A 24,803-nucleotide genomic window follows, 5' to 3' on the forward strand; every position below is an offset into this window, starting at 1 on the left:
CATTTAGGAAGCATACAGCTGCCCCGTAACCTTTCCCAAATTGGAGATGGAGAGAGCTACAATTTAAGTTTGTGCACAAGACTATGAACAACTGCTTGCATGTCACGCGTGGTGCCGACAGGTTGTGAATAAGTAAAGGTTACTGAAAGTGGAGCTGTTGTTCCTGTAGCATCAATATGCATTCAAACAATATATAGTAAATAATAAAGCGTTAAAATACTACATACTTTTATATAATAAAAGTAAACAGTTAATAATGCAGTAAATAAAAGTATATACAGGTATATAGAGAGATGATGGAGTTTCTGCTCAGTCAAAATGCATGCTTAGAGGATCAGGTTCAAACAAATTCAAATAAAAAAATAAAACCTTTATAAATTAGCAACAATTGAATCACAACTTTCTTTTTAAAAGTAATCATGTTCGACTATTTACTTAAAATGAAAGTGACTAATTACTGAATGAATAATTCTTAAGCTACTTCTCTCTGAGCCTCTCAATGATGTATTGCTGTGACTCAGTAGCTGAGCTGTGACCACGGTTTGGGTCAGTCTGATGAATTATTCACTCAACAAATTCACATGAAGTGTGTTGGAAGTCCAGCGATGATGCACTTTTCTTTTTCAATCTGTTTGAGTTCCTCAGTACTAATCCTTTTTAACTTCCTGTGCAGCTGCACTTTTCAGCAGACATGCATGCAGCTGTTTCTTGAAAGAAACCAATTTATGAGCTAAAAGCCAACAGTAACAAAAGCTGCAAACACTCTCAGAAGGTCTGATGAAGGCAAGGTAGCGGTTTTACTGCCACAAGTATTGAAAAATAATGTCTAATGACTAAAGCTTTCACTTGTGCATACTAAAGTTTCAAGGTCAGAGAAGATTTAGTTACTGTATCTGATTTGTTGCCAGTCTACATTACAGTAACTCGAGACTTTATAATGCCTTGTTCCCAACACAGAACTTCTTGACAAAATGTGGAATTTATGGTATCCTGTAGTAGACGGTTCTTCTGACTGAAGCAATGAGGGAGGTGCAGTTGTGGGGAAAGTGCTTAAGGAGGTGTTCGCATGTTAGGTTTGGTCTGGTTAGAACAAATCCCGGCGATATCGCTGCTTCAGTGCAGTCCATCAAGTTCATATGCCCTCGGTTCTCATCACGCAGACAGAGACCTGCTTTTCAAACTATCTCAGTACCTGACATGACTTGATAGAAGTTCACAATGTGGATGAAAGACCTACAAACGGACCAAAGAGTGGACGTGATTAGCTTCAGAAACACTGTATCCTTGGAGATCTTCTTTGTTGCTGTTGGTGTGTGCAACGAAGGAATTCCTGCCACGGTTTTGAATCCTTTATACATTTTTTAGACTGGTGGTGAGTTCTCAGCTGGTAAAACATACCACCTCAATAATCCCACGAGCACCGCATAGCATTAGGTCCAGCACACACAGCCTTTTCAGTGGAAGTTATGAATGGTATGTCAGCTTCCCAGCATGCATTTTGTTTACATCTTTAGGTTCACTGGCAGAAATGTCAGTGTGGGCGCAAAGTGAGCGAGGGTGAACTTTCCTTTGTCCTGAGCATTGAACAGCTACACTTTCACCCATGGAGACAGAGTTTTAAAGGCTCACATTAATAAGTTTATATGATGTGTTAAATTTACATTTCTGGAGCCAAGCGTGTGATTTTCTTCTAAATCTCGTCAGGTAGATGTTAAACTTAAAATTAAGTCAGGGTCTCTCATAGTGTGAGTATGAACATTTTTCATTCTCAGTAAAGACATTTTCATTTTCAGGTAAAAAAAACACACAATTTCAAAAATGACAAGTTCTTCTTCAAACAGATTTCTGAGAGAAACTCATAGCATCTATGTACAAATAAGTGTTTTTAAATGTAATTTACAATGAATCCTTTTGTGTTTTTCACTTTTTTCTTGCAAATATGCTCCTACTTGTACATGAGAAATGTGATATTTCATTGTGACACGTTTTAATTTTCACCTGTCACTCCCCGCTGAGATTATTCCCCGTAGCTGACCCCTGAGTTTACTTCCTCCTTTTTTTTTTTTTCTTTCCACATTATTCTAAAGGTCGCAGTGAATGGCTGCATATTTTAAATTTTGTGTTGATAGGTATTTTCAGAAAATGACAGTGTGAAACACAATACCTGAACATCAAGCAATTTGTGGAGTTATCCCGATAAAATGATCAACATTCACATCCTTTTCTCTTTCTCTCACTTCCCTCCTCTGTGCTTGCCTCTCCTCGGTGCTCGTTTGTCGTTTCCCAGTGTGCACTGACTCTTTCCCTCACAGGGAGGCAGTGCTGTGTCATTCACACAACCGTGAGATCCACTGACAGGCTGCAAAGACTGGGAACTAATTGCTAATGTTCAACACACACATACACACACACACACACACACACACACACACACACACACACACACACACACACACACACACACACACACACACACACACACACACACACACAGCTACAAACAGAAACTCTTCTCTTCACTCGTCACAGACCGGCCGTCCTGTTTCACCTCCTCCGAGCTCATCAGCATGACGTGCACGCCGTCCAGCACTCCCACAGACTGGCCTTGGACTGAGACACGTGAGGACTTGCCACAGATGTGCTGTGGCAACACGTCACCTGCACGGGAATAATTCACAGTGGAAGACAAAGCGCTGCCAGGTACAAACACAAGACAGGTAAAACCCAGAGTATGACAAAACTTCACAGAGAGGCTGTAGTGTCACAACTTCACATGAAGAGCTTTTCCCACCATGCCTTTTTCTTTATAAATGCTTTATTAAAGAAGTTTAGTTTAAAGAACTAAACAGATGAGTATATTCATTTTACTGATACATTATTTGGAACTAAATGTATTTTTCTGTCTTCTGCTCCACTTTTTCCAACAAAGACTCCAATAATGCTTGTTGAACAGATCACAGGACAAACAGTCACACCTCTGGACAGTTTCGAGTCTCTAATTAATGCACGATTCTGGAGTGTGGAATCTGACAAATGTAACCTCAAAACAAAGCAAAACAAAGCACACAAACATAGCAAGAATGTGCAAACTACACACAAAAAGGCCCAGCTGGATTTGGACTCATGAAGCTTCGGCACTTTGCTTGAACTCAGTGTAAAGTTTTAAGCAATGATATAAAAGGATATAAAATGGATAGAAAAGGCATCCTAGTTGCAGTCTGTACTAATTTATATCACACTGAGGCAGAACTTTCTGTCTCCCGATGTTTGGTACTACAATTAATTGTCTATGGATCCAAAATACTATTAATATTAGTATAATTACCTGTGGAATATTTTAGAATCAATGGCGGATCCCAACAAATCTTTCAGGAGGCCGACAACGAGAATACTATCCCTACATGCAGTGCCAGCAAATGGAGTGATGGTCGGCTCGTTCATTCAAAATCTCCCACTATCATGATGCAACTGGCTGAATTAAGCTGGCTTGATGAGATGAACATGGTCAGTGTGGATCAAACCTCTAAATCAATCTGCCTTCATCCAATAAACCTGACATGTTGCCATCTGTGCTTTGTAGTGATTGGTAATGGTTAAACTGTGAGCTCCAGAAAAAACAAAAAACAAAGTGGTGTCTGTCTTAAAAAAATTTCTCGTGCAATTTTATGGATGCTGAACAGTTGCTTCATTTCTGGAGTGTAATTGCACCTCCAACTTTAACTTTGGAGAGACATAAAACCCCGTAAGACTTTGATGCGTAAGATAATGAACATGCAAAGGGAACGACTGACAAAGTAGGCAGGAGGAGAATCACTCAGTGGAGAAAATAAACAGACATTTGACGAGTCAGTCATTCAGACAGACAGCCAGCGCTCAGGAACATACTACATCAAACACTGAGTGTCGACCCAGACTTTAAGCTTATACCGAAGAGCCAGTCATTCAGTCACTGACAACATTACATCATGCTACACAGACAAACACACTTGCGGTCCAGCAGATGGACGCACTAATCTCCGCACAAACTTCAACGATGGACGAGCAAACACTGTGCATCCCGGACCGGTTCATTTTAAAGGGGCCACGATCAGGCAGGCAGCAGCTGGGACTGGCCACGAGGGAGAGATGTGGGGCCACTTCCCCAATATATCCATGCAACATTAATATTTCAAAATTGTTTTCTTGGGAATTTATAGTCTGGCTCGCATGGGCAGTTGGCCTCCATCACACACAGTCATGCAGGGCAGTCCAAATTCTAGGTTTCTGAGCAAAGGAATGATTGTTTTCTGAGGAGACTTGGTGCTTCACCCCCCTACAAATACTGAGAGGCACACAGTGCTGCTGGGCTTGCAAAAAACAAACAAAACAACAAAAACATTAACCTGCCTATGACATTCTTCCACTTTAATTACATATTTTCCCAAAAGTTATCTAGATGAGGATACAAAATCAATGACAGATTAGCATTATATTGAGACAAAGTCATTAAAAGTAACATGGATAAAGTCAAAAGCCAAAAAAAAAAATCCAAGTGATCATGATTATTGTCACAGCTGAAAAATCTCTGCAAATGAAATGTCAAAAAACCTGTAAAAACAATCTCTCATAGCCAAAGGGGATGGGATAAAATTGCGTGTCTTGCTCAGACATCTGGAAAAAATAAATAAATAAATAAAAAAGAAGCAGCAAAAAACTGAAACTCAAGGGAGTGGAGATGTTGTTGTTTGTTCTTTTAAGTATATTCTAATAAGAAATCATGCCCAGTTGTTAGTTTGTTCAAGTATTTTACAGCTCGTGCACATCCATGGTCATCACCTGAACACCGCCTGGACAGAGTGATCCACATGCAGTTGTGGTCAGTGTGCTTTCCAATAACCGCGAAGCAGCTGTGCGCCGTGACGCGCGCACGGAGGGAGAGAGAGAGAGAGAGAGAGAGAGAGAGAGAGAGAGAGAGAGAGAGAGAGAGAGAGAGAGAGAGAGAGAGAGAGAGAGAGAGAGAGAGAGAGAGAGATCTCATCTCTCCAAGTCATCCAGTCAGGATCCCCCTAAAAAAAAAAAAAAAACGCGCACACACACACAAGAAACAGCGCTCATCCTCACTGAGACCCGTTCTCCAACCTCCACTTCACCAACTGACTCCGTCTCCGCGCGCGCAAAGTTCCAGCAGACGTCCGGCACGAGCGGAGCCAAACACCATGGATGTGCCACGCGAGGCGGACCGCAGGAACTGAACCCGCCGCTCAAAGTTTGCCCCGCAAGCCACTCTGACTCTCACTAAAGCGAACACGCGCAACTTTACGCGTGCTTTCCCGCTTTTGCAGCACTTTTCGCGCGCCGCCTGCCACTTGGGATTGCTTGGATTCCGCGGTGTGTCTTTATATGTTCAGCCGGGGAGACGAGTAGCTTTTTTCCGGGGTGGTCCTCTAAAAGGAAGGTGACATGCAGGTTCTCGGCTGGACCGTAGTTTTCCTCTGCCAGTGGATCCTACGGCAGGTGAGTTTATTGTCTTTCACAGAAGAAATAAATCTTTTTTATTTTTTCAACATTGACGGCTTTTAAAAAGAAAGAGAAAAATAATCAGACCTTGAGATGCTGCGTTTAGAGGGAAACACCTGCCCGATCCTGTTAAAGCTGTAGTTTTTCAGAAATACCACACAGTTTCAACAATGCATTCACTGTGGGGTTTTTTTTTTTTTTATATTTTATTTAATTTTCTTTCATTGGACTCAGCAGGTGTGGCTTATTTTAATTGAATCGTTTTTCAGCTGTAGTCAAATATTGTATCGCCGCAACTTGGATTAAAGTTGTTTAATCCACACAACAGCTGCTCATGCGCGAAAGAAACACAGTAGGTGTTTTCTCTGCCTGAATAATTTTTATTTTACGAGCGTAAAAACGCATGAACCACTATTGCCCGCTTTTTTTTTTTTCCTCCAAACGCGCTGATTTCTGCTGTCTGTGCGTTTCCCCTCTGCTCCCGGTGAAGCAGCCCTCCTTATCTACTCATCTATGTGCGCTCCGAGCAACTTCCTCTAATTTTTCTTCAGAAGTTAAACACGCCCGTGGCTTCTTTTATTATCTCGTCATCGCCATGGCAAAGAGTTTGTGCCCACAGTTTGGAGGCTGCAGCTGCGGCTCGTGCGGGTAAATGCGCACGTGCCCGCCGCGCGCTGTCCTGGCTCTTTGCGCATGATACCAGAGTTGTTTTTTTCTTCTTCTTTTTTTTCTTTCTCCTCTGAATTTCTCACACTGACTGTAATAATGTGCATATCAAGACCACACCTCGACACGTGATAGAATGCAATGCAACACAAAACAACAAGCAGACAGTGGAAAGCTGGATGTCCCAGCAGATACACAACACTGGTGTGTGTGTTTGGCCTCAGCTACAATGAAAGAGAATAAAAACATGACCTTCAGTAGGTTCCTCCTGTGCTCCCTTCCCCTCACCTCTGACTCCTCGGTTTCTATTCTTATCTTCTTTTCATTTATTCTCTTTGCATAAGCTATATCTGCCAATATGTATGAAAAACCACAAAAAATCTGCCAAATCTTGTTTCAGATCATTATATTTTTGCAGGCCGTAAAAAAAAAAGCACTGCTGTCATGCAAATCAAGTTTTATTAGCAGACAAGCATCACTTGATACAAGTGGCAAAGTGTCCGGTTTTGGCCGGTAAAGAGCGTTTTGGAGGGGTGGATGAGTGGGGAACCCTCACTGCCAACAGATTTTGCTTGGTGGCCCAAACAAAAGAAAATCATGTCTGCGGTGTTTCATGTGTGTGATTTTTTTTATTTTTTTTTTTTTACGATTTATTTTTATTTTAACACACCATTGCCTTCTGGCAGATTGGGGTGAGGTTGCAATGTGACAGGTAATAACATCTACGCTTCTTTTGAAGATTGAATGCAAATTATTTCCTCTCAGCAAAGTGGGACTGTTACATCTCGTCCGCATGAGAGTGCAACATGGGATCGAGTATGAGTATTGACTTTGTATTAGATTATAGCAGCCGGGCTTCTCAGTAATGTGCCGTTTGAAATTGTGATACGAGTTTAAAGGGGCACAGAAGCCTGTTTGTTTTGTGCTGGGGACGACACAGTGACATAATATGACAAGTTGCATCCTTGGGAGGTCTATTAGCTTGACGGATTAAGAGATGAAGAGGCAAAGGAGGCTGTCAACAAGTAAAGGCTCCTGAAAAATTGGGTAAACACAGAAGAGAAAAGTATGATAGAAAACTACATTAGCCACCCGTTCGAGCTGAATTTAACTATTAACCTGAACTGAGAGGCCTGCTTAAGTACGTGTGTGAGTGCATCGCTGGGTGTTTGCAGGAAAAGACGAGGGGGAAAGAGAATGAGAAGATTCCCCTCAAGATATCTTAAAATCAATTTCATATTTTCAGGCAGCATTGAAATGTAAAACCCCCTTTATCTCTTTCAAATGAATTTAGATGTGAAAACCTTTTTTTTGGGGGGGGGGGGGTTTCTCATGCTCGTAATACCTGATGATGATAATAATAATAAAAGACTTGCGTTTGCTGCATATGATGTCCTCTGCTGCAATATTATAATTTTCCACCCCGTGCTTTGAAAGGATATCTCCAGTAACAACACTACAAAAGGAGAAAAGATGTGTGAAAAGCTCCTTTGCTGTTTTATGCTCCCAGTAGAAACAATAGCATTAGCCAGCATCTCAACCTGACAAAATCCTCTTATCTCCCTCCATAAAACAACTAGCTGTATACCCCAGGGATATTACAGCAACTGAGTCCCTTTAATTTCATTATATATAGTCCTACTTCCTTTGCAATCATGTCTCATATATTGTGCACCGCTTTGCATTTCAGCAGTGTCTGTGTACGTCTGTGTGAAGTGTGTCTGGGAGATACAGCTGAGTGTGTTTTCAGGCTTCGTGTTTGTGCTCAGGATCAGATGTTTTTTTTTTATGTTTGTTTTTTTTAATTTCCAACACGGATTAAGCCAGGTGGTTGGTGGTTTCCCTCCCACTTGTCGTGTCTTTTTGTCCGTCCGTCCGTCAGTCCACCCTCGGATCGTCTCAACTTGTCAGAGAGCCCACTTTCAGCGAGCGGGCGGCTCCAGTGGCCTGTAATCTGTGCAAATTATATTCTCCATTCACAAACCGATTAGATATGTAATCTGTTGAATCGTGATGACAGAAGCAATCACATTACTGCTATATCTGTAGCCTCTGAAATTGTTCCCACAGATCAAAGTATCCTTTAACCTAAAAAAAAGGAATAAAATGGCACAGATTCACACAGTATTTTAATGAGTCCTAACGTGGCTCCAATGAAGGTTAAGCAACGATCCATTTTATTTAATTTGCTTTCCACCCTTTCAAAAGCCCTCTGCCCCCATTTTTCTGACTAAACCATCACTTGTGAAATGAGTCATCTCTTGCTTGGTTCAGGGAATGGTTCCACCTCAGGCTTTGTATTAGCCTGAAGGAGACTGAATTTTAATTTAAATGTGTGTGTGATTTCATGTATTTTTGACTAATGTAACAGAGAGTAATATGTATTTCCAGCTTTTTACACACAACCCCTCATCACTATTTACCTAATAGAGCTCTTGTATGTGGATTTAAATATATTTGCGTCCGTTATGATGAAATTAGAGCATCAATTTCAGAGACGTAAATAAGTCAGGAGTGTTCATAAACAACTGCAACAAGATCCCACCAGTATTCCGCAAACTCCTCATTATTCGGTCGTGATAAAGTTGTTGAAATTCAATCTCAAATAAAGGTGCGTGCCTCCATGTGACTGACAGCTCGACTCCACCTGAAGTCAGAAGAAAAGAAGCTCTGTCTTTGAAATTATTGATAAGGCAGTGGTATCATTTCTGAGACTCAAAAGTAGAGAAAGCAGGAGTTTTTCTAGATCTGCTGCTGCCGCAGTTCTCACCGCCGAGCTGGATTGTAGCGGGTGTTGGCTTCTTTTTCTGGTTGAGCCACCTGTTTAAGTCTCACATGCAGATTGTGAACGTGTTTCTGAGTCACACATCCAGTTTCAGTTCATGAGTCGTACATCTGTTTCCACATTTTTGTAAACAGCAGTGAATGACATCTTCAGACATTTCAGACATGTGAAGCTCCTGCAACAACAGCAATCGCTTGTGTGTAGTATTTGCAAATTGTACTTTGATTACAGTAAGCAAGTCGACTCCCAAGGCTGAAAATGCAGTGAATTATAATGAAGACTGGTGTCTTTATGAGTGCGTGCCATTTTGCTCTCACAGTTGGCAGAGGTGGAGCTAATATATGCTTTCTTCTCACATACAGTCGTCTCACTGCTTACAGGGCTGATAGAAATACCTCACTGAAGATTTGATTCCAAGAAATTACTTTATCATCCGTGCTAATCACTCTCATGTGCCATTTGATATGTTGAAAAGTATGCTGTCCAAAATAATATGTTTATATTTTTTTACATTTCTATCGTAAAATGTTCCTAAATTATCTCTGGATTTCTGTTAACGGTTGATGACAACTGTTTTTATAGGTGTCATGTGTTACTCAAGCGTGGCTTTTAAGAATTAGTAATTTTGATTTCGAATAAATCAGACCGACCAGGTGAATTGACTAGAAGAGAGGTATGACTTTCCAGAGCTAACCAGTCAAAACTATCACCCATCTGAACGTTTATCCTAATTCAGTTATGGTTACATATTAATGTTTTTTTTGTTTTTTTTTTAGTTTGACAGAGCAAGTAGTGCAGTATGTTTCTTTTCACCTGAAATATGTCTACAGCTAAACTACAAATACATCAAATTTGTGCTTAAATACCAGATTTTGAAATTACCCTGAGATTGCTGCAGCACTTCAACATCCACAGCATTATCATTACTTTTTACCTCGCAGTTGCATATTTGTGTGTGTTTTCAGTGTTGGCCTTGCACTGTCCTCACAGGCGCTGAAAGCCGCATTCAAGCTGCGTAGCGCAACATTTTCCCTGGGTTATTTAATTTCCAGGGCTTTATGGTTTTTTATCACTTTTCAGTGGAGAGGAAACAGTCTGGTCGTGCATGCATGGGGTCAATGAAGGTATCTGCATCTCATCACCTCAGTCTGATCCGGAGGAGCCTCGACTGTAAATAACCAGAGCGTGTTGTATGAAGGAAAGACAAGAGAGGAGAGGCAATCCAGAGTGTGGTGGCGCTCAGTCTAGTCATTTTGAAAACATGCTTTGTAAGGTGTGTTCTTAGAGCAAGTCTGGAAGCTTTCAGCTAAGATAAATGTGTAAAACACCTCATTTCCTTGGCGGATTTGTCGTCGTCAGTTTTCGGCTGAAGTGAAGCAGTTCGCACGTCTGAACAGAAAAAAAGAAAAGAAGAAAAAGCCAGCTGGTAAACAGACACTGTGGTGTTTTTCACTGTCACAAGAGCAAGTGGCTTTGAAGCTTGTTTTAAGGTCGGGTCCCTAAACGTGTCAAAATCCAGGCCTAGATTAAAACTTTGTTCCAGTCTGGGCCCACTGGCCTGTGAAAAGCAGGTCTGTCTGGGCTGCCGTTTGGACATGAACTCGCCATGAAGCCCCGGCCAGTTTTCACTCCAAAGCTGTTTTCATCGAGTTAATGGTGCAGTATCATTATGCTAATTTGTGGGAGAAACACATTTCCATCGATGTATTGTGATGTGTGAAATACCACAATCCGATGTATTCAATTTGGAATTTTGTATTTGTTACAGTTTTATCAAACATTAATGATGTCACTTCCATCTGCTTTAAAGTTGTGTGTTTGGTCATGAAAAGTGGTCCTTCACTATATTGGAGTAGCAGCAGTTCAAACAGCTCAGATCATGAATTTGCTGATTGTGATTACTGACACTTGAAAGCAGTAATAAGGAAATAATGTGTCTGAGTGTCACTGTTGAGTCACAGTCAAAAACAAAGATTTTTATCAAAGTTTGTTAAGGTTAATGTGAAATAATATGTCCTTGCATTTGTCTTTTTTTGGTGAACTCTTTCAAAATGGACATTTTTTTACATCGCCACCTGACAACGTCTATCCCTTTGGATGAAATGTGTGCCGTTTGAGCTGAATACAGACATTAGAATGCCTGAAGAAAGGACGAAAACTGGCTTTATTCAGGTACTGATAAATAAATACATAGACAACATACTTTCTCATTCATTTTGAATCTAAAAGTGGCGTAAAAGTGTGTAGATTCAGCCATCCTCTGTACCGACTGATTCAGTTCAGGGTTGCAGGACCGATCCCCGCTGCCTGTGGGTGAGGCCAGGTTACGCCCTGGAGGGGTAAAATGTGCACATTCACAAGATGAATGTTGATGTAAAGAAAAACAGCAGCAGTCAGAAACTTCTGTGTGCTACTAACTGAAGTGTTGGTCTGCCCAGATATCTACATTCAGTTACACAGAAAGGGAATCGGACCCTCTGCCTTTAACCTCTTCAGATTGTTTTTCAGGAATCGTCTTCTTAATTAGTCACATTTTGCTGAACTGTCCGACGCAGCTTTTTCCAAAAGCATTTTCAGAGGTTGGCAAATGATTAAACGACACCACAGGGTGGCTTTGGCTCAGCTGGTGGAGCGGGTTGTCTTCTAATGCCAACGTGGGTGGTTCGATCCCCCGTCCACTCCTGAGCGTGTGTCAGCGTGTCCTTGGGCAAGACATTGAACCCCAAGTTGCCCCCCGGTGGTGTGAAGCCACTTTCCATGGCAGCCTTCACTATTGATGAATGGATGTGACACTTTATGTAAATTCGTTGAGAGTGATGAAGCGGTATCAGTAAAGTCCATTTAACATTTTGACCGTCATCCTGTGCTGATTAAACCGTTCTGTTGTTGTAAAAAGCAAAAAACAAGCAGGCGTCTTTCATTCACAACAGTGCGATTTGTTTTCATAGAGTTCTGATAATGAAAGGGTGAACACTTACTCGAAAGAAACTGTTAATGGAACCAAATTTACCATTCATGGTTTGCCAAAGATTAAAAAAAAAAAAATTAAAAAAATTGACAGTTGTTCAGTGTTCTGATTAAATTTTGCCTCAACAGCCAGAACATCCCCTGAACACCCACCCCCGCCCACTCACCCGCTATTAGGTTAAGTTTATCAGATGTGTTTTATAACTTGTCACAACCTTGGACCCACTGGTTGGACACTGATTAGAACAAAGGGGGGGGGGGGGGGGGGGGGGGGGGAAGCTGTAGGTTGAAAAAATACAGATTACTGAACTTCACTGACACAAAAAGACATAAATCATGCTTTAGTCTTAGTCATGCTGTGAAACAAATTTCAGTATCGTGTAAATACATTTGAGTATCTTAATGTCATTTTGAAGCCATATTGCTCACATTAAGTTGAAATGCTCGGACAATAAATATATGCAAAAAAAAAACCCCTCCTGTCATTCCTCAAATAGAGAAAATCCTGACCAAGAGATGCGTGAGGTGACATGACTTGAATTATTTCATATTATTTCATTTCAGATCTACATTGATATATGTATTATTAAAAATAACCAATAAAAGCTCATTAATATTTAGAATATATAATAAACCAACAGAAGGTAGTTTTGTTTTTTTTTTCTAATTTCACACCATTCAGACACAAGCGAGCTCAAAGTGCTCGACAGGAACCCTGAAATAGTTTTTAAGAACACGCACTGGAAGAAAATTCCAATTAAAATTATAATCATGTTTGACCTCATTAAAAATAAAGCTAAAAACTAGACAATTGCTAGAAAAAAAACAAAGGAAAAAAAAAACAACTTTCAGTGATTGTATTTAAGCAGTAAACAAAGCAAATTCAACTGATGCAACGATAATCAGTAGTTCAGGAGTCTCTCTTTCCCCCTTCAGTGAGCTGCAGCAAACTGGAGGCTTTGAAGCCCTGATTTTAATGATCTGATGGTATTCTACTATCACTGAGGACGTGTCCAAGTGCATCTGGACATGTATCCAGCTATCATAAATGTTTTTTTTTTTTTTTTTCTACAGTTGAGGAATGTACCTGAAGGTTTCTTAAACTTACTTGGTTTTGATCCGAAAAACATTGAGTAAACCTTTTCCAGATGATCTGTGGGATCTGGATGCTTCATAAGGTACATATAAATCAGAGGCCTGAGACTATTTAGTGCTAATGGACAGGTTACAAGATTTTGAAGTTGGTCATTTGAAGCCAGCACAGTAACTGAAGGGGTTGAGGGTGCAGAGTGGTGTTCGTCTGATCTATATTTTCCTGTTCACCTGAACACTGAATAAAGGGATCAAAATAATTTACAGACTTATATGTTTGCAACAGTGTCATGTTAGTGAGTCGACCAATCTCATGAATTGTATTGTTAAGTTATATTTTTCAAAAGTTTGTAACATGATCCCTCACCCAGATTTACCTGGATGCTTATCAGTGTTGCAGATATGGATTTGTTAGATTTATCAAACTTGCTGAGGTTTGTGTGTGTGTGTGTGTGTGTGTGTGTGTGTGTGTCACACAATGTACCTAGTAACTGTATTCAGCTGTCGCTTCAGCACCATGGACAGCGCTCTATTTACTGTCCATGCCTGTTCATACCCATTTGTTTCTTTTGAAACTGTAACTAAAGAAACATTTGCCTTGTTAATAGTCTAATCAAGAAGTGATGAGCGCTGAAGGATTTCTGTTGTTTCTTGACCAGTTTTGCCTTTTGTCACTTCATTACTCCAACCACTGGTGAAGCGTCATGTTACATAACAGACACGGGCAGCGAGGATAATTTGATCCCAACTAAAGAAACATGATCAATATGAGTGCGTACATAAAGTCTGCCTTAAAATGAGGATCAGCATAAACCACCTATCACTTTCTGATTTCAATTTATTTCCTAATGGATCTCTTTGGATTGAAATCTTTCAATAGATGTGTGTATGTGAAGCATTCTCATTCTGATCAGGATTTGATTTTGATTACATCTGTCCATGTAAACACTGAATGAGTCAAAGCTGAGATGGGAGTATCGTTCAGGCTTTGTGTTGTATAAACTCAGTATTTTTAATTCAGCCTTGACTTTCAGTCACACCTCTCCTTTTTTTTTTCTGCTTCATCATCTTCCAGTCGTGGGTTGCCACAGTGGGTCACCTTCCTTCAGTATTCTGTCTCCTGTATCGTCCTTCTTCACTCAAAATCACTTCCTCCTTGAAGCTCCTCACTGGCCCTCCTATTCCTTGGCAACTTCATCCTCAGCATCCTTTTCTCTTCATAGCCACCATCGCTTCTATTCACATGAGCAAGTCATCTCACTTTCCCACCAGACTGCCAAACACAAGCTGCTCTTCTGATATCCTCATTCGTAATCCTGTCTGCTCTGATCACTCCCACCACCACCTCCACTCACCTCCTGTGTTTCAGTCCCAACCACCATCACTAAACTGTTCACTTAATCAGGGACGGTGTGACCTTCGGCCTCTTGTAAAAGGCTTTATCAATCTCTTGGTGTGTTCACTTGCTTTCTTTTTTCCAGGTCTTAGTTGTTTTCCTTTTCTTTTCTTTTCTTTTCTTTTCTTTTTTTTTTTTTAAATAAATGCTTTTTAAAAAACACAAGCTGCTTGAAGTGAGAATAGATAGGATTTTGCATAAAATGAAGCAAATTTTTCTGTTTAATTTTTACAAACTAGCCTCCAGCTGTCAGGAGAGTCTTACTTTGGTTTGGATTGACTGGGTGGTGATTGCCAGATGGTGGGCTTTCACATAACTGCAAATAAGGTTGGCAATTGGTCGAGGCTCTTTTTTTGTCGTTGGAAAGAAAAACATAAAATTCAGAGAAGCAGACAACTTGAATAGACGCCCCCTTCCCGTCTCGACTGGGCTTAAGTTAATGTAGAAATGGTAAACAGAGCTTATTTCATTTGGTAACAGTTTATAGCATCATGGCAGCGTTTAGATGCAACAAAATGTGCTTCCATCAAATCCACAACCTCCACTGGCTGAATGAAAGCATTACTCTTTTCTCTTTCATGCTGAAACAAGACTGTGAGGTATAGCAGCTCAGAGGAAAAGCTTTATCATCTCTCATTTAACACCTGTATGTCTGATGAGAAGCGAAGATGTCAGAAAATTGATCAAAAAAATGAGTGAGTTCACAGTTGAATTCACAGTTCATAGTTTGCTTTGTGCATGTGTGGAAAGCCTTTTCACTTACATTTATTATAAAATGTTGGTTAGCTCATAGTTTGCATTGTACGCATGTCAACATATTACGTACACAAATATAACAATTTTAATATGCGGTAAATTAATAAAGAAAGTAACAGCCATTCTTAAGACATGATCATCCACAGATGAAGTCCTAAACTACAACACTTAAAACTGACACATTTACACGGCATAATAGGACTCAAGCTGCGCATAACATAGATTTGTTTTTATTTAATGAGAATGTGGGGTTATGCAACTTTTAAAATCCCCATGTATCACACATTCCTTTTGAGAAAATGTTAACTTCAATCCACTTTGCATGAAACACTTTGCTCTGCTCAAGGCTGTGCAACTTGTTGTATTACTACAAAACCTGGACCTTATACAGGTCTGATTTTTGAAGCCTGGAGCCAGTCCATATATTCTGTTTCTAATGCATTCTTGACATAATATGGATGGATTGCACTCTGCATACCTAAATTTTACATAGCACCTGTTGTACGAGCGTCTGAGCCCTTTTTGTCAGCCAGCTTCTCCGATGGGTTGCTCAGGCCATCATAATTCCTGAGAACTGTTTACAGACAACTTTCTGAAGGAGTGAAATTGTTTTGAGCAGCAAGTTTTGAGACATTTACTGATGATCGGCGTGCAGCTTGTCATCTTGGTGGAGAAAAACCTTGAAGAAGATGCTGCTGTTGACATAAGCGGCAAAACTGTGAACCTCTTCCATCTGGCGCCGGGATTCATTGCCCTTCAATGTGCTTCACAATTCAGACTTCAAAGTCACGTGACATCCTATAGATCAACAGACTCATAGGTTGTGAAAAAGGTCATTGTCGACCTTGAATGCCTTCCAAAGATAGTCAGCGATACTTCATTCAGGTTAACTGGCAGCTGATCCCAGCGGGCATTCAGAGAAAGTCAGTGTACCCCCTGTCCAGGTCATTAAGTCTGTCTCATTGTCCTAATGCAGAAAGACATAATAATTTCAAGAATCGAGAAACTGGGGAAAATAAATACTGTCTGGCAAAGGGAGAACATGCAATCTCCACACATAATGGCCTAGCGATTAGGGACAGTACCAGCAACAGCAACACTGTTAAAAAAAAAAACCTGCAATGTGCCATATCAGTCCAAATGCGGTACATTTTTGTATTTTGTTCTAAAGATGTTTGACTATTATAACATGCTGTTAAAAAAAAAAAAAAGTAAGAAAAAAACACTGTCAGAACTGAAGTTTCCCCATTGATATAAAAAGAAAATAACATCATATCTCAAGGTTACTTGGAATGCTGGTCAGTTCATAGCATAAATTATTTGACCTATTTCACACCCACCTTCAGGCCAACTTGTTCCTCAATTACCAAACACGCCTTAGCCAGGGTTAGTGTAAGGTAAATACGCAGTACCCACACTGACGGCTAGAGAAGGTGCATCAGGGTTACTTCTAAAATAATCTTGTGAAAAATGTGTCCTTCATTAAAAGTATGCTAGGAAAAGATTAAAAAAACAACCCTGAAGACGGTAATGGTTGCAAATGTCAACATTTCAGTTAATAAACAAACAGGAAATTATGTGGAGGGTTATTGTCAGCATGTCAAGCCTCTCAAGCCTAAATCAGATGCGATGTTGAAAAGAGAGAGGGAGTAAAAGATGTCAAATATGATGTGAAGCAGTGAACATGTATGCTGCAAGTTGATTTTTAGGACTACATGCTTGGTGAATGTAGGGAATGACTCTAAAGTGCCAGCGCAACATCATCTGTTGCTCTTAATATTGTTTGTGACAATTGGTAGAGAGACTTCACATGAGATATAACTCTAAAAGGGAATAAAACCCACACTGGTTATGCTCCATTTAATGTACCAGGCAGCTACTGTGAGGTGTAGATCTCATGAACTTGAGCATGACACAGTTAAATGTTGTCTCCGTCCTCTGAATTGGGGGTAAAGACCCCTAAAGCCTCCGCTGGTGCTTTCAGGAAGTAAATGTTGCAAAACAAGATTAGAGCCGTTGTTCTAGAAACATTTATGTGCAGGAAAATATCAGAGAAAGTGGACTAAAGCAGTCTGTGGGATGACAACAGAAATGTTGTTACTGTCAGAAAATAATCTCGCTCTCACTGTTCGCACCACATACTTTAAACCACAATGCAACCTCATTTGAATTCGGTATCAACAGCCAACACCAAAGTGGGAGCTTTAACAGCAGCTCGTCATGTCTCTGTCCTGTGAATTCTTGAGCTGCAGAGCACTGGGCTCCACATCAGACCACACCAACCCTGGTTTCAGTGCCAGGATAGTCTGGAAAGGAGGGCCTGTGGACATCTGCTGCCTCGGCCCCATGAGGGTCTCGCGGCCTGAGCCATGTGCAGAGCATCACACACTTGGTGAAGGAGGAAGTGCTTGAGGACGGCGATGACTTTTTGTGGGCACTTTTGATTAATCAGGACCAAACAGCCATCCTAATTCTCTGATGTTCGGTGTTGTTCGTTGTTCTAGTGTTTCTCTTGTTATTGTTTTGCATCTTCCCCTTTCCTCTCAGCCCTCAGTGTTGACTCCAGAGTGTTTTCCTCTGTGTCATCTGTTCGCTCTCTCTGTCTCTCCTCACGGCCCGACTGAAGGGGGGTGGGGGGGGGGAGGATGAGGGCATGGAGGGTAAAGCGCATATGGAGGTCCAGGTCAAGATAACCACACCTGATGTGTCTTGAGCTGAGCTCCACTCGCACTGCAGAACACACACCGCACGGCATCTTCGCCTGCCTCAATAGATGGGCCGCCATTATTACAATAACACCGTGTCTCACTCACCAAATCTTATAGACTGACTGTCGAAAATTGCTCGCTAAGAGGAGTCAGAGGGGGCTAAAAGAAGAGGGGAATGGGGGGGGGTGTCTGAGGAAGCGATAAAAGCTGAAAAAAGAACCCGTATGAAAATATCGCTTGTAATCTGTTTGTCGTGCATGCAAAAAATAAACCGGCGATAAACTGATTTATCTGTGAGCGTAAACATGCTTACAGTGCAGAGATAGAATTAAAGAATCCAGGAAATGTGGCTTCTTGATTGTTCGGTGTTGTCATGACCAAGGTGGGCAAGACAAAGGGCTCATTCATCACACTGCAATTACCAGGGAGGTATTACAGCCGTGATAGCGGGGAGGAGAAAATGAACACTCAGTTTGAATCCGATAAAGCGACGCTGCAGCTGGGTGTGTCGTGGGCCTGTGCCGTGTCTGACAAGAGGGCAGACATCCATCAACACACAGCGTCCCGAGCAGGAGAGAAGAGAGGAGACGAGCAGCTCCACCGCTTCATTTATCGTCATCTGACTTTTTGAATTTCAAAATATTTTTGCCTGTGTGTTTTTTTTTTTGTCACACATTTAGGATTCCTCCATTCTGTCCTGGAGTTGTTCTTTTCTTGAAACGGAATTATATACTGCACTGTACAGTTCCTTATTCAAGTAGTTTGGTCTGAAACTGCTTTCAAAACCTACTGTCTTGTTTTAGTCATGTTAGAAATAAAACTATCAGAATAAATATTTCAGAAACTTAGAGATAGATTGCCATGACGTTTTGTACATATATTTCTAGTTTTTATAGGACGTATCTTAAGGACTCTGGCGATCTTGACCTTTCTATGCGCACTAACTGTTATTCTATTTTATTGAGATAAAATCTACACATATTAATGGAAATCTAAAGATTATTATCGGATTAAAGCTAAAATTTTTCATTGTTAGATAACACAAAACAGTTGAGAAACACATTTACAATCATTCCTATTCCGAATTCTTTTAATTGTAATTTTATTTAGATGCTCCTGAAAAGATCAGATGGTTAATTTGACATAAGTATCAGACTGCGTTTTCCCCTCCTGGTTCACAGAACAGTAGAGATATTCAGTCTTTTCTGGCATTTAGCTTCATTTGGACATCTTTGGAGAAGATAGACTGAAGTTTGAATGTGAAGCAGTTCTACCCAACAAGCAGGCCTCGTCCTGTTTGGTGCCTATCAGGCTTCAGATGGCTTGTAAATGCTTTATATGAACAAATGCAGTTTGGTAACAGGTAAATACATTTTTAGACCATGTGCTGTCCATCATAGAGGATCAGAGCAGATCATCAAAGACGACAATGTACAAACAAAACAAACAAAAATCACTTTAAAATTTACCAGTAGATAAGATGAGTAAATGCGTTTTGCCTACAGAGCACTTCAATGGACACACTGGCAAATTCGCCCTGATCATGCACCTTTGGGGGCAACTTAGGGTTCAGTGTCTTGCCCAAGGACACTTCTTTGAATGATTAGTGTGAGACTGAAATGTCAATTTCTTCAATTGACCTGAATGAACTTGGAGTTATATGACCATAACCCCAGATGAAATACTGATTTGAATGTTCACCAAAAGCATTCCTATATTTACACTTTCCCACATTCTGAGGACTGGCTACGAGTATGAACCTTTATCCGCCCCGATACATCATTTAATCATAAATGCGCTAAACTGTTAACACTTAAGATTTGAATCTTTGTGCACTTCATTTTATGCATTACCCATCAATAACATGTATCGTTTCAGCTCTGTCAGTATTTATATGGATGTACTTATATGGCTCATACCTACACACCCAAATACAAACAATATTTTACTTGATAATCATACATTATAATCATACTGAATATGAATAGAACTACCAGATTTGATACATTTTATGTTTATACATTATATAATACAAGTAAACAACACACATATAATATAATATAATATACAATTATATATTGTTTTTCTTTCTTTCTATAATGCTAACATCATCAAAACATATCTTTCAATTTGAAATATTAGAAATTGCATAGCATTTTTTTTTTTTTTTCACTTTCAAGTTCAGTTTCATTTGCAAGTTGCTTGGTTAGTTAGTTATTAAGTTTGTTTGTATTCTGCAGTTGTTCTGCTTGAATCTCCACTTGGGTTTTCTTGTTTTTGTCCTCTTTTGCATTACTTAATAAGATAAAGCAGTCGAGGGAGACTCTCGGCGAAGTGGTCAGCCCTACTTTGAATTGGTCTCCTCGTGTTGCTCCAATTTGAGAGGTCCCCAGTCATCTTTGTGATGTGAGTGGCGTGTTAATCTCCCTCTCTCTCTCTCAGGCTCTCTCTCTCTCTCTCTCTTTTTCCTGGCTGCGAGGAGCAGGGTTGAGCCTTGGAAATAGATCACATCAGAAGGGACGCTTGGCTCCTGATGATGGGCGCCGTGTTTGTTTCATACATGCATGATGAGCAGCGCGGCTCTCGGCGGGAGTCGTCGGTTATGGCATAACGCTGCTGCCCGTGGTCAATGTGCCGCCTGGTCTCGGCCCCCCCTGGGAGAAAACACACGCTGCGCTTCATACTTTTGCTATTTGATACAGCGGTGTGCATTCTGATGCGTTCATGTGTGTTTACTGGTGCGGGAGACAGCCATGTGAACTGAGTGCGAGCTCACGCAGAGCACAGGAACGCCGCACAGAATGTCAAGATGACACATTGTGTTTGTGTGTGTGTGCTTGTGTGTGTGTGTGTGTGTGTGTGTGTGTGTGTGTGTGTGTGTGTGTGAGTTACGACGCAATGGTGAAAGACTTTTAGCACACCTGCAAAGTGAAATGCGACACCTTTTTCGTATAATACACCTATGCAGCTTATACATTTACTAACACTAATTCTGCTTGGTGTTGCTGTAATCAACAGCTTAATTAATTAGTTAATTAATTTGTCAACACATGAATCACTAAAGACAACATGAGAAACTAATAGAACCAAAAAAAAAAAAAAGGGGGGGGGTCGGGAAAAAAGCCCAAAATAAAACAAAATAATCATTTGGACTGTCCATGCGGTTTCATGAGAACTAGCAGTGTTATATTGAAGTGTTTCTGATATTTTGAATGCCTCATGTCAATAATGTGATGGAAAAAATGTGACAAACATGTTGGTTTAATGTAGACCACACAGTAACAGTGTTTAAAAGTGATTAGCACCCTCCCCTCAGTCTGGAGTCTGAGCCTTTCTGGATGTTCTCGCTCTGCATGCACGCGTTTTCTCATGGTAACCTGATTCCCTTCCACAGTCCAAAAGGATGCGTTTGAGGTTAATTGATGAATCTACTATTGCATGTGAGTGTGAGTGAGACTTATCTTTCTGTGTGCTTGTCCTCTGATGTACTTTTGACCTGTCCATGAGGATGAGGTCTGCTCTCACTCGTATTCAGCTGTGATTGGCTCAAGAGCCATGTGTTGCCTGCACTAGTATTGCTTTTTTAAATTTTCATAGGAAGGATTTACTGCCATCAAATATTGGCCAATCACAGAAAAGCCAGAACGGTCCTTTTGTAAAAGTATGAACACTAGTACTGCCATCAAAGCCCTCTTATCTAGGGCTGGATTAAACTTCAAACAAATCTCAGTGTAACGAAAAGACCGAATTCAGAACAAACCAGACCTGAAAACCAAATAAACACAGACGATGGCGGGCCTCAGTCACCTCGTGATTGAAGTAGTTCTCAACTGACAAAGCATATTCTCAGTTGCTCCCTTTTTCAGGAGTTAGATCATTAAATTATTGTATCTTAGACAAGCTTCATGCCCGATGCCCTTCAGATGGGGATCTCCAACACTCAAGGTCAAGATCTGACTGAAGCATCACCTGGAGTTAATTCTAATGATACTTTATGAAATTGGTAACCAAGTTGTCATTGCTGCAGCTTTATTGGGCCTTTATCTCATTAGTGTAGTCATATATGTCATATACTGCATTTAAAAAACAGTTGTAGAGGCGCAGAGCCATCGTCTGTCTTTTCTTCTCATTTGGCAAACAAGCCAGAAACTTTATTTATAAAGCACTTTAAAAACACCACAGTGACCAAAGAGTTCTACTTATGGAATAAATAACATGTAAAGCCCTTACTGATACAGACCAAAGTGAGCTGTGGGGGCAGTGTTGAAGTGAATGACATATGGAAAAAGTGTTGTAAAAGCCAAAGTGTAACACCTCCAGTTGTGTAACGGCTTGACAGCCTGCAACATGTCCTCTGATTGTCGCTCATTCACCATACTAAGATTAGACTTCTTCCTGCTTTTTGTCTCAGGTTTTGGTCAGTATGTTGATTTACAGCAGTGCAGGGTTATTTAACCCTGGTCCCTGTGGCTCGCAGTCCTGTATGTTTCAGGTTTCTAGTTGCACACCTGGTTGCAATGAGGACTCATTACTGAGTTTTCTACAAGCAATGACCATGATGCCAACATTTAGACTGACGTGTGCTGAAGCAGGGAGAGAGCTGAAACACGCAGGACTGCTGCACACGGGGGCCAGAGTTGAGTAACCCTGCTCCAGTGGACGCTGGGACACAGTGACGTTTGCACAGCTGTAGTGAACCACCTGTGTATGAATGAGCCTTTAGCATTCGTCACATCTATTCCAATCCTAGCATTGGTTTAGTCCTCCATCTCGAGCCATCCGCGTATAGAAGTGACTTTCTGGTCAACAAACCAAACCCAAATCTGCACCATCGAAGGCTGAAGATGCACATGGCTACTGGTGGTGAGTGCTCCGAGATTCTGCTACATGAGTGAAATCCTTTCACCAATGAAATGCATTTTAGCTTTTCTTTACAGCACGCGACTGCTGCTTGACGTGCACGTTTTGAGTTTGTCTCAGCTACTTTCGTTGCTGTTTCTTCTTGTTGGCTTTAGTTTATGAAACTGTTTTCTAGAACTTCTGGTGAAATCCTGAATATCGAGCATCTTCCTCCTGCTCTGATATTTCAGCAACTTGTTTGACTCTCCTCATGCTAAACACATAAATATACAGGTGCATTTTACCATATTTGAGTGAACTTAACACACTTTCAGGTGTGAACGCACTCCTTGATGTAGATGTTGAGAATATCAACATTGTTGATGCAGTGAACCTTTTTTTTTTTTTTTTTTTGATATATAAATGTGTGTTGCTACACCTCATATCATAGAGGGTATTAGCCAGCCTTGGGCATTCCACAACATCTTATGATTAATAGCGCTATACCTGAGGGAGATATATAGAATAGGATTTTGTGCATGTAATGAAATATTAAAGCGTAATCCGAGCAACCCCAAATATCATAACTCATGGTGCAGATGGCAGACAATGCTCAGGGTCAGCTCGGTGTTAGGACCCCACCTCGCACAGGACTGTGGAGGAGGGATTAGTTTTTATCATTTTTTAATATCTCCAGCACAGCTTGTAATGCATTAATTCAGACAAGCCTTGGATTTATTGGAGAATGTGGCTGTGTGAGAGGAGGCGGCAGGGGAAAAAAAGACAGGTAACCCAGCTAGATCTGTGACCTCTCTGGTAAGCCGCAGTACACAGGGAAGCTTAGCAATCACACCATTGTAATAAATAAAAGATCCCGTGTAAATCCACTGGACATTGAATCTCAGAGGTTTTATGTTGTATGTTTTCAACTGTTTAATAATAAATTCGTGTTTTCAGTTGCTTGTGCTAATACAGGATTTCAGAAGATTCACATAGCGCATTATTGATACTGAAGGAAAACAGGATGCTTGTTTTTTGTGTGTGTGTGTGTTGGCGGGGGGGGGGGGGTCCTGATGTAAAAAAAAAAAAACTTTCTTTATATATTGTTTTGTGGATTTGAGCCTAATGGAGAGTGGTTGGGAGGTTTCAGCTGCTCCACAGAACCATTTGGTCACACATCCCTCTCAGCCTATTCCGCCGTCTTCCCTCGAGCCGGCTTTCATCTTACACCTCTCTCACCCGCCACCTGCCTGTCAAAACCTTTACAATCGAGCCTCTATCTTTGCCTCCATTCCTGCTCTTGCAGGCTCTTTCCATGTCCCCGTCCTGCTTGCTTCCCCACCTCGATACCGGCCGTGCCCGCGCCGTGACTGCTCCGTCTGTGATTAAAATGTAGCCCTGGAAACAAATAAAATATGTAAGGAGACTCTCATAGTTTCGGCATCCTTGTGCCGTGATAGTTTGTGCTGTGGAGATGCAATTTGCGTTTTTTTTTTTTTTTTTTTTTTCCCTGTTCCTCTCCTGGTGGTTTCTGGCTTCAGTCGCCGTGTTTCTCTCTGGGTGTTTCTGGATCAAGACATGGCAGTTCTTGCTACTGAATTATAAAAAACCTCTTCTTGGTTTTTAGTTAATTAGTCCGAGCAACGAAGAAGCGGGGGCCGGGGGAGGGGGGGGCGCGCGGGGAGATTGATGGCAAGAGAGAAGTAGTGTGTGGAGGCAGCGAGGGTGGACTTTCCCTCCTTCAACTTGGTCCAAGTTGGCCCAGAAGAGGCTTCTGGGGAGGGAGTCTAGGTCAGGACTGAGGGAGGAAAGGAGTGCAGAGCGAACTGAACTTCAGGCTGTGTGGGCACGAAGAAACATTGGAAAGTCATCTCACATTTTTTTTGCTGCCCTCACAAACCTCATTGCTCTTGCCATGTGTTGATTTTATTCCCGACAATACCCTGCCGTACATCGATACGTTGTCTCCCTGTACAGTGTCGCACATCGGGAACCAAAGACGAACTCGCGGCTGCCTGCTCGGAGTGTCGCTAATTTAGTGTGTAATCTGTGATAAAGACTGCACAGCCTTCCTTCACTTCCTGATGGGGCTCAGCGG

General features: G+C 41.1%; 1 protein-coding gene across 1 annotated transcript in view; it reads left to right on the forward strand.

Annotated features, from left to right (window-relative positions):
- Positions 1 to 5,314: 5,314 nt before the first annotated feature.
- nxph4 (neurexophilin 4) overlaps positions 5,315 to 24,803 on the forward strand; it is a 51,473-nt gene continuing 31,984 nt past the window's right edge. Inside the window, exon 1 of the mRNA XM_030091961.1 lies at positions 5,315 to 5,493. Coding sequence (XP_029947821.1) covers positions 5,440 to 5,493 — 54 coding nt within the window. The 5' untranslated portion in view covers positions 5,315 to 5,439. The remainder of the gene's footprint in view (positions 5,494 to 24,803) is intronic.

Source organism: Salarias fasciatus, chromosome 5 (assembly GCF_902148845.1).
Source record: "Salarias fasciatus chromosome 5, fSalaFa1.1, whole genome shotgun sequence".
Classification (NCBI taxonomy): Eukaryota; Metazoa; Chordata; class Actinopteri; order Blenniiformes; family Blenniidae; genus Salarias; species Salarias fasciatus.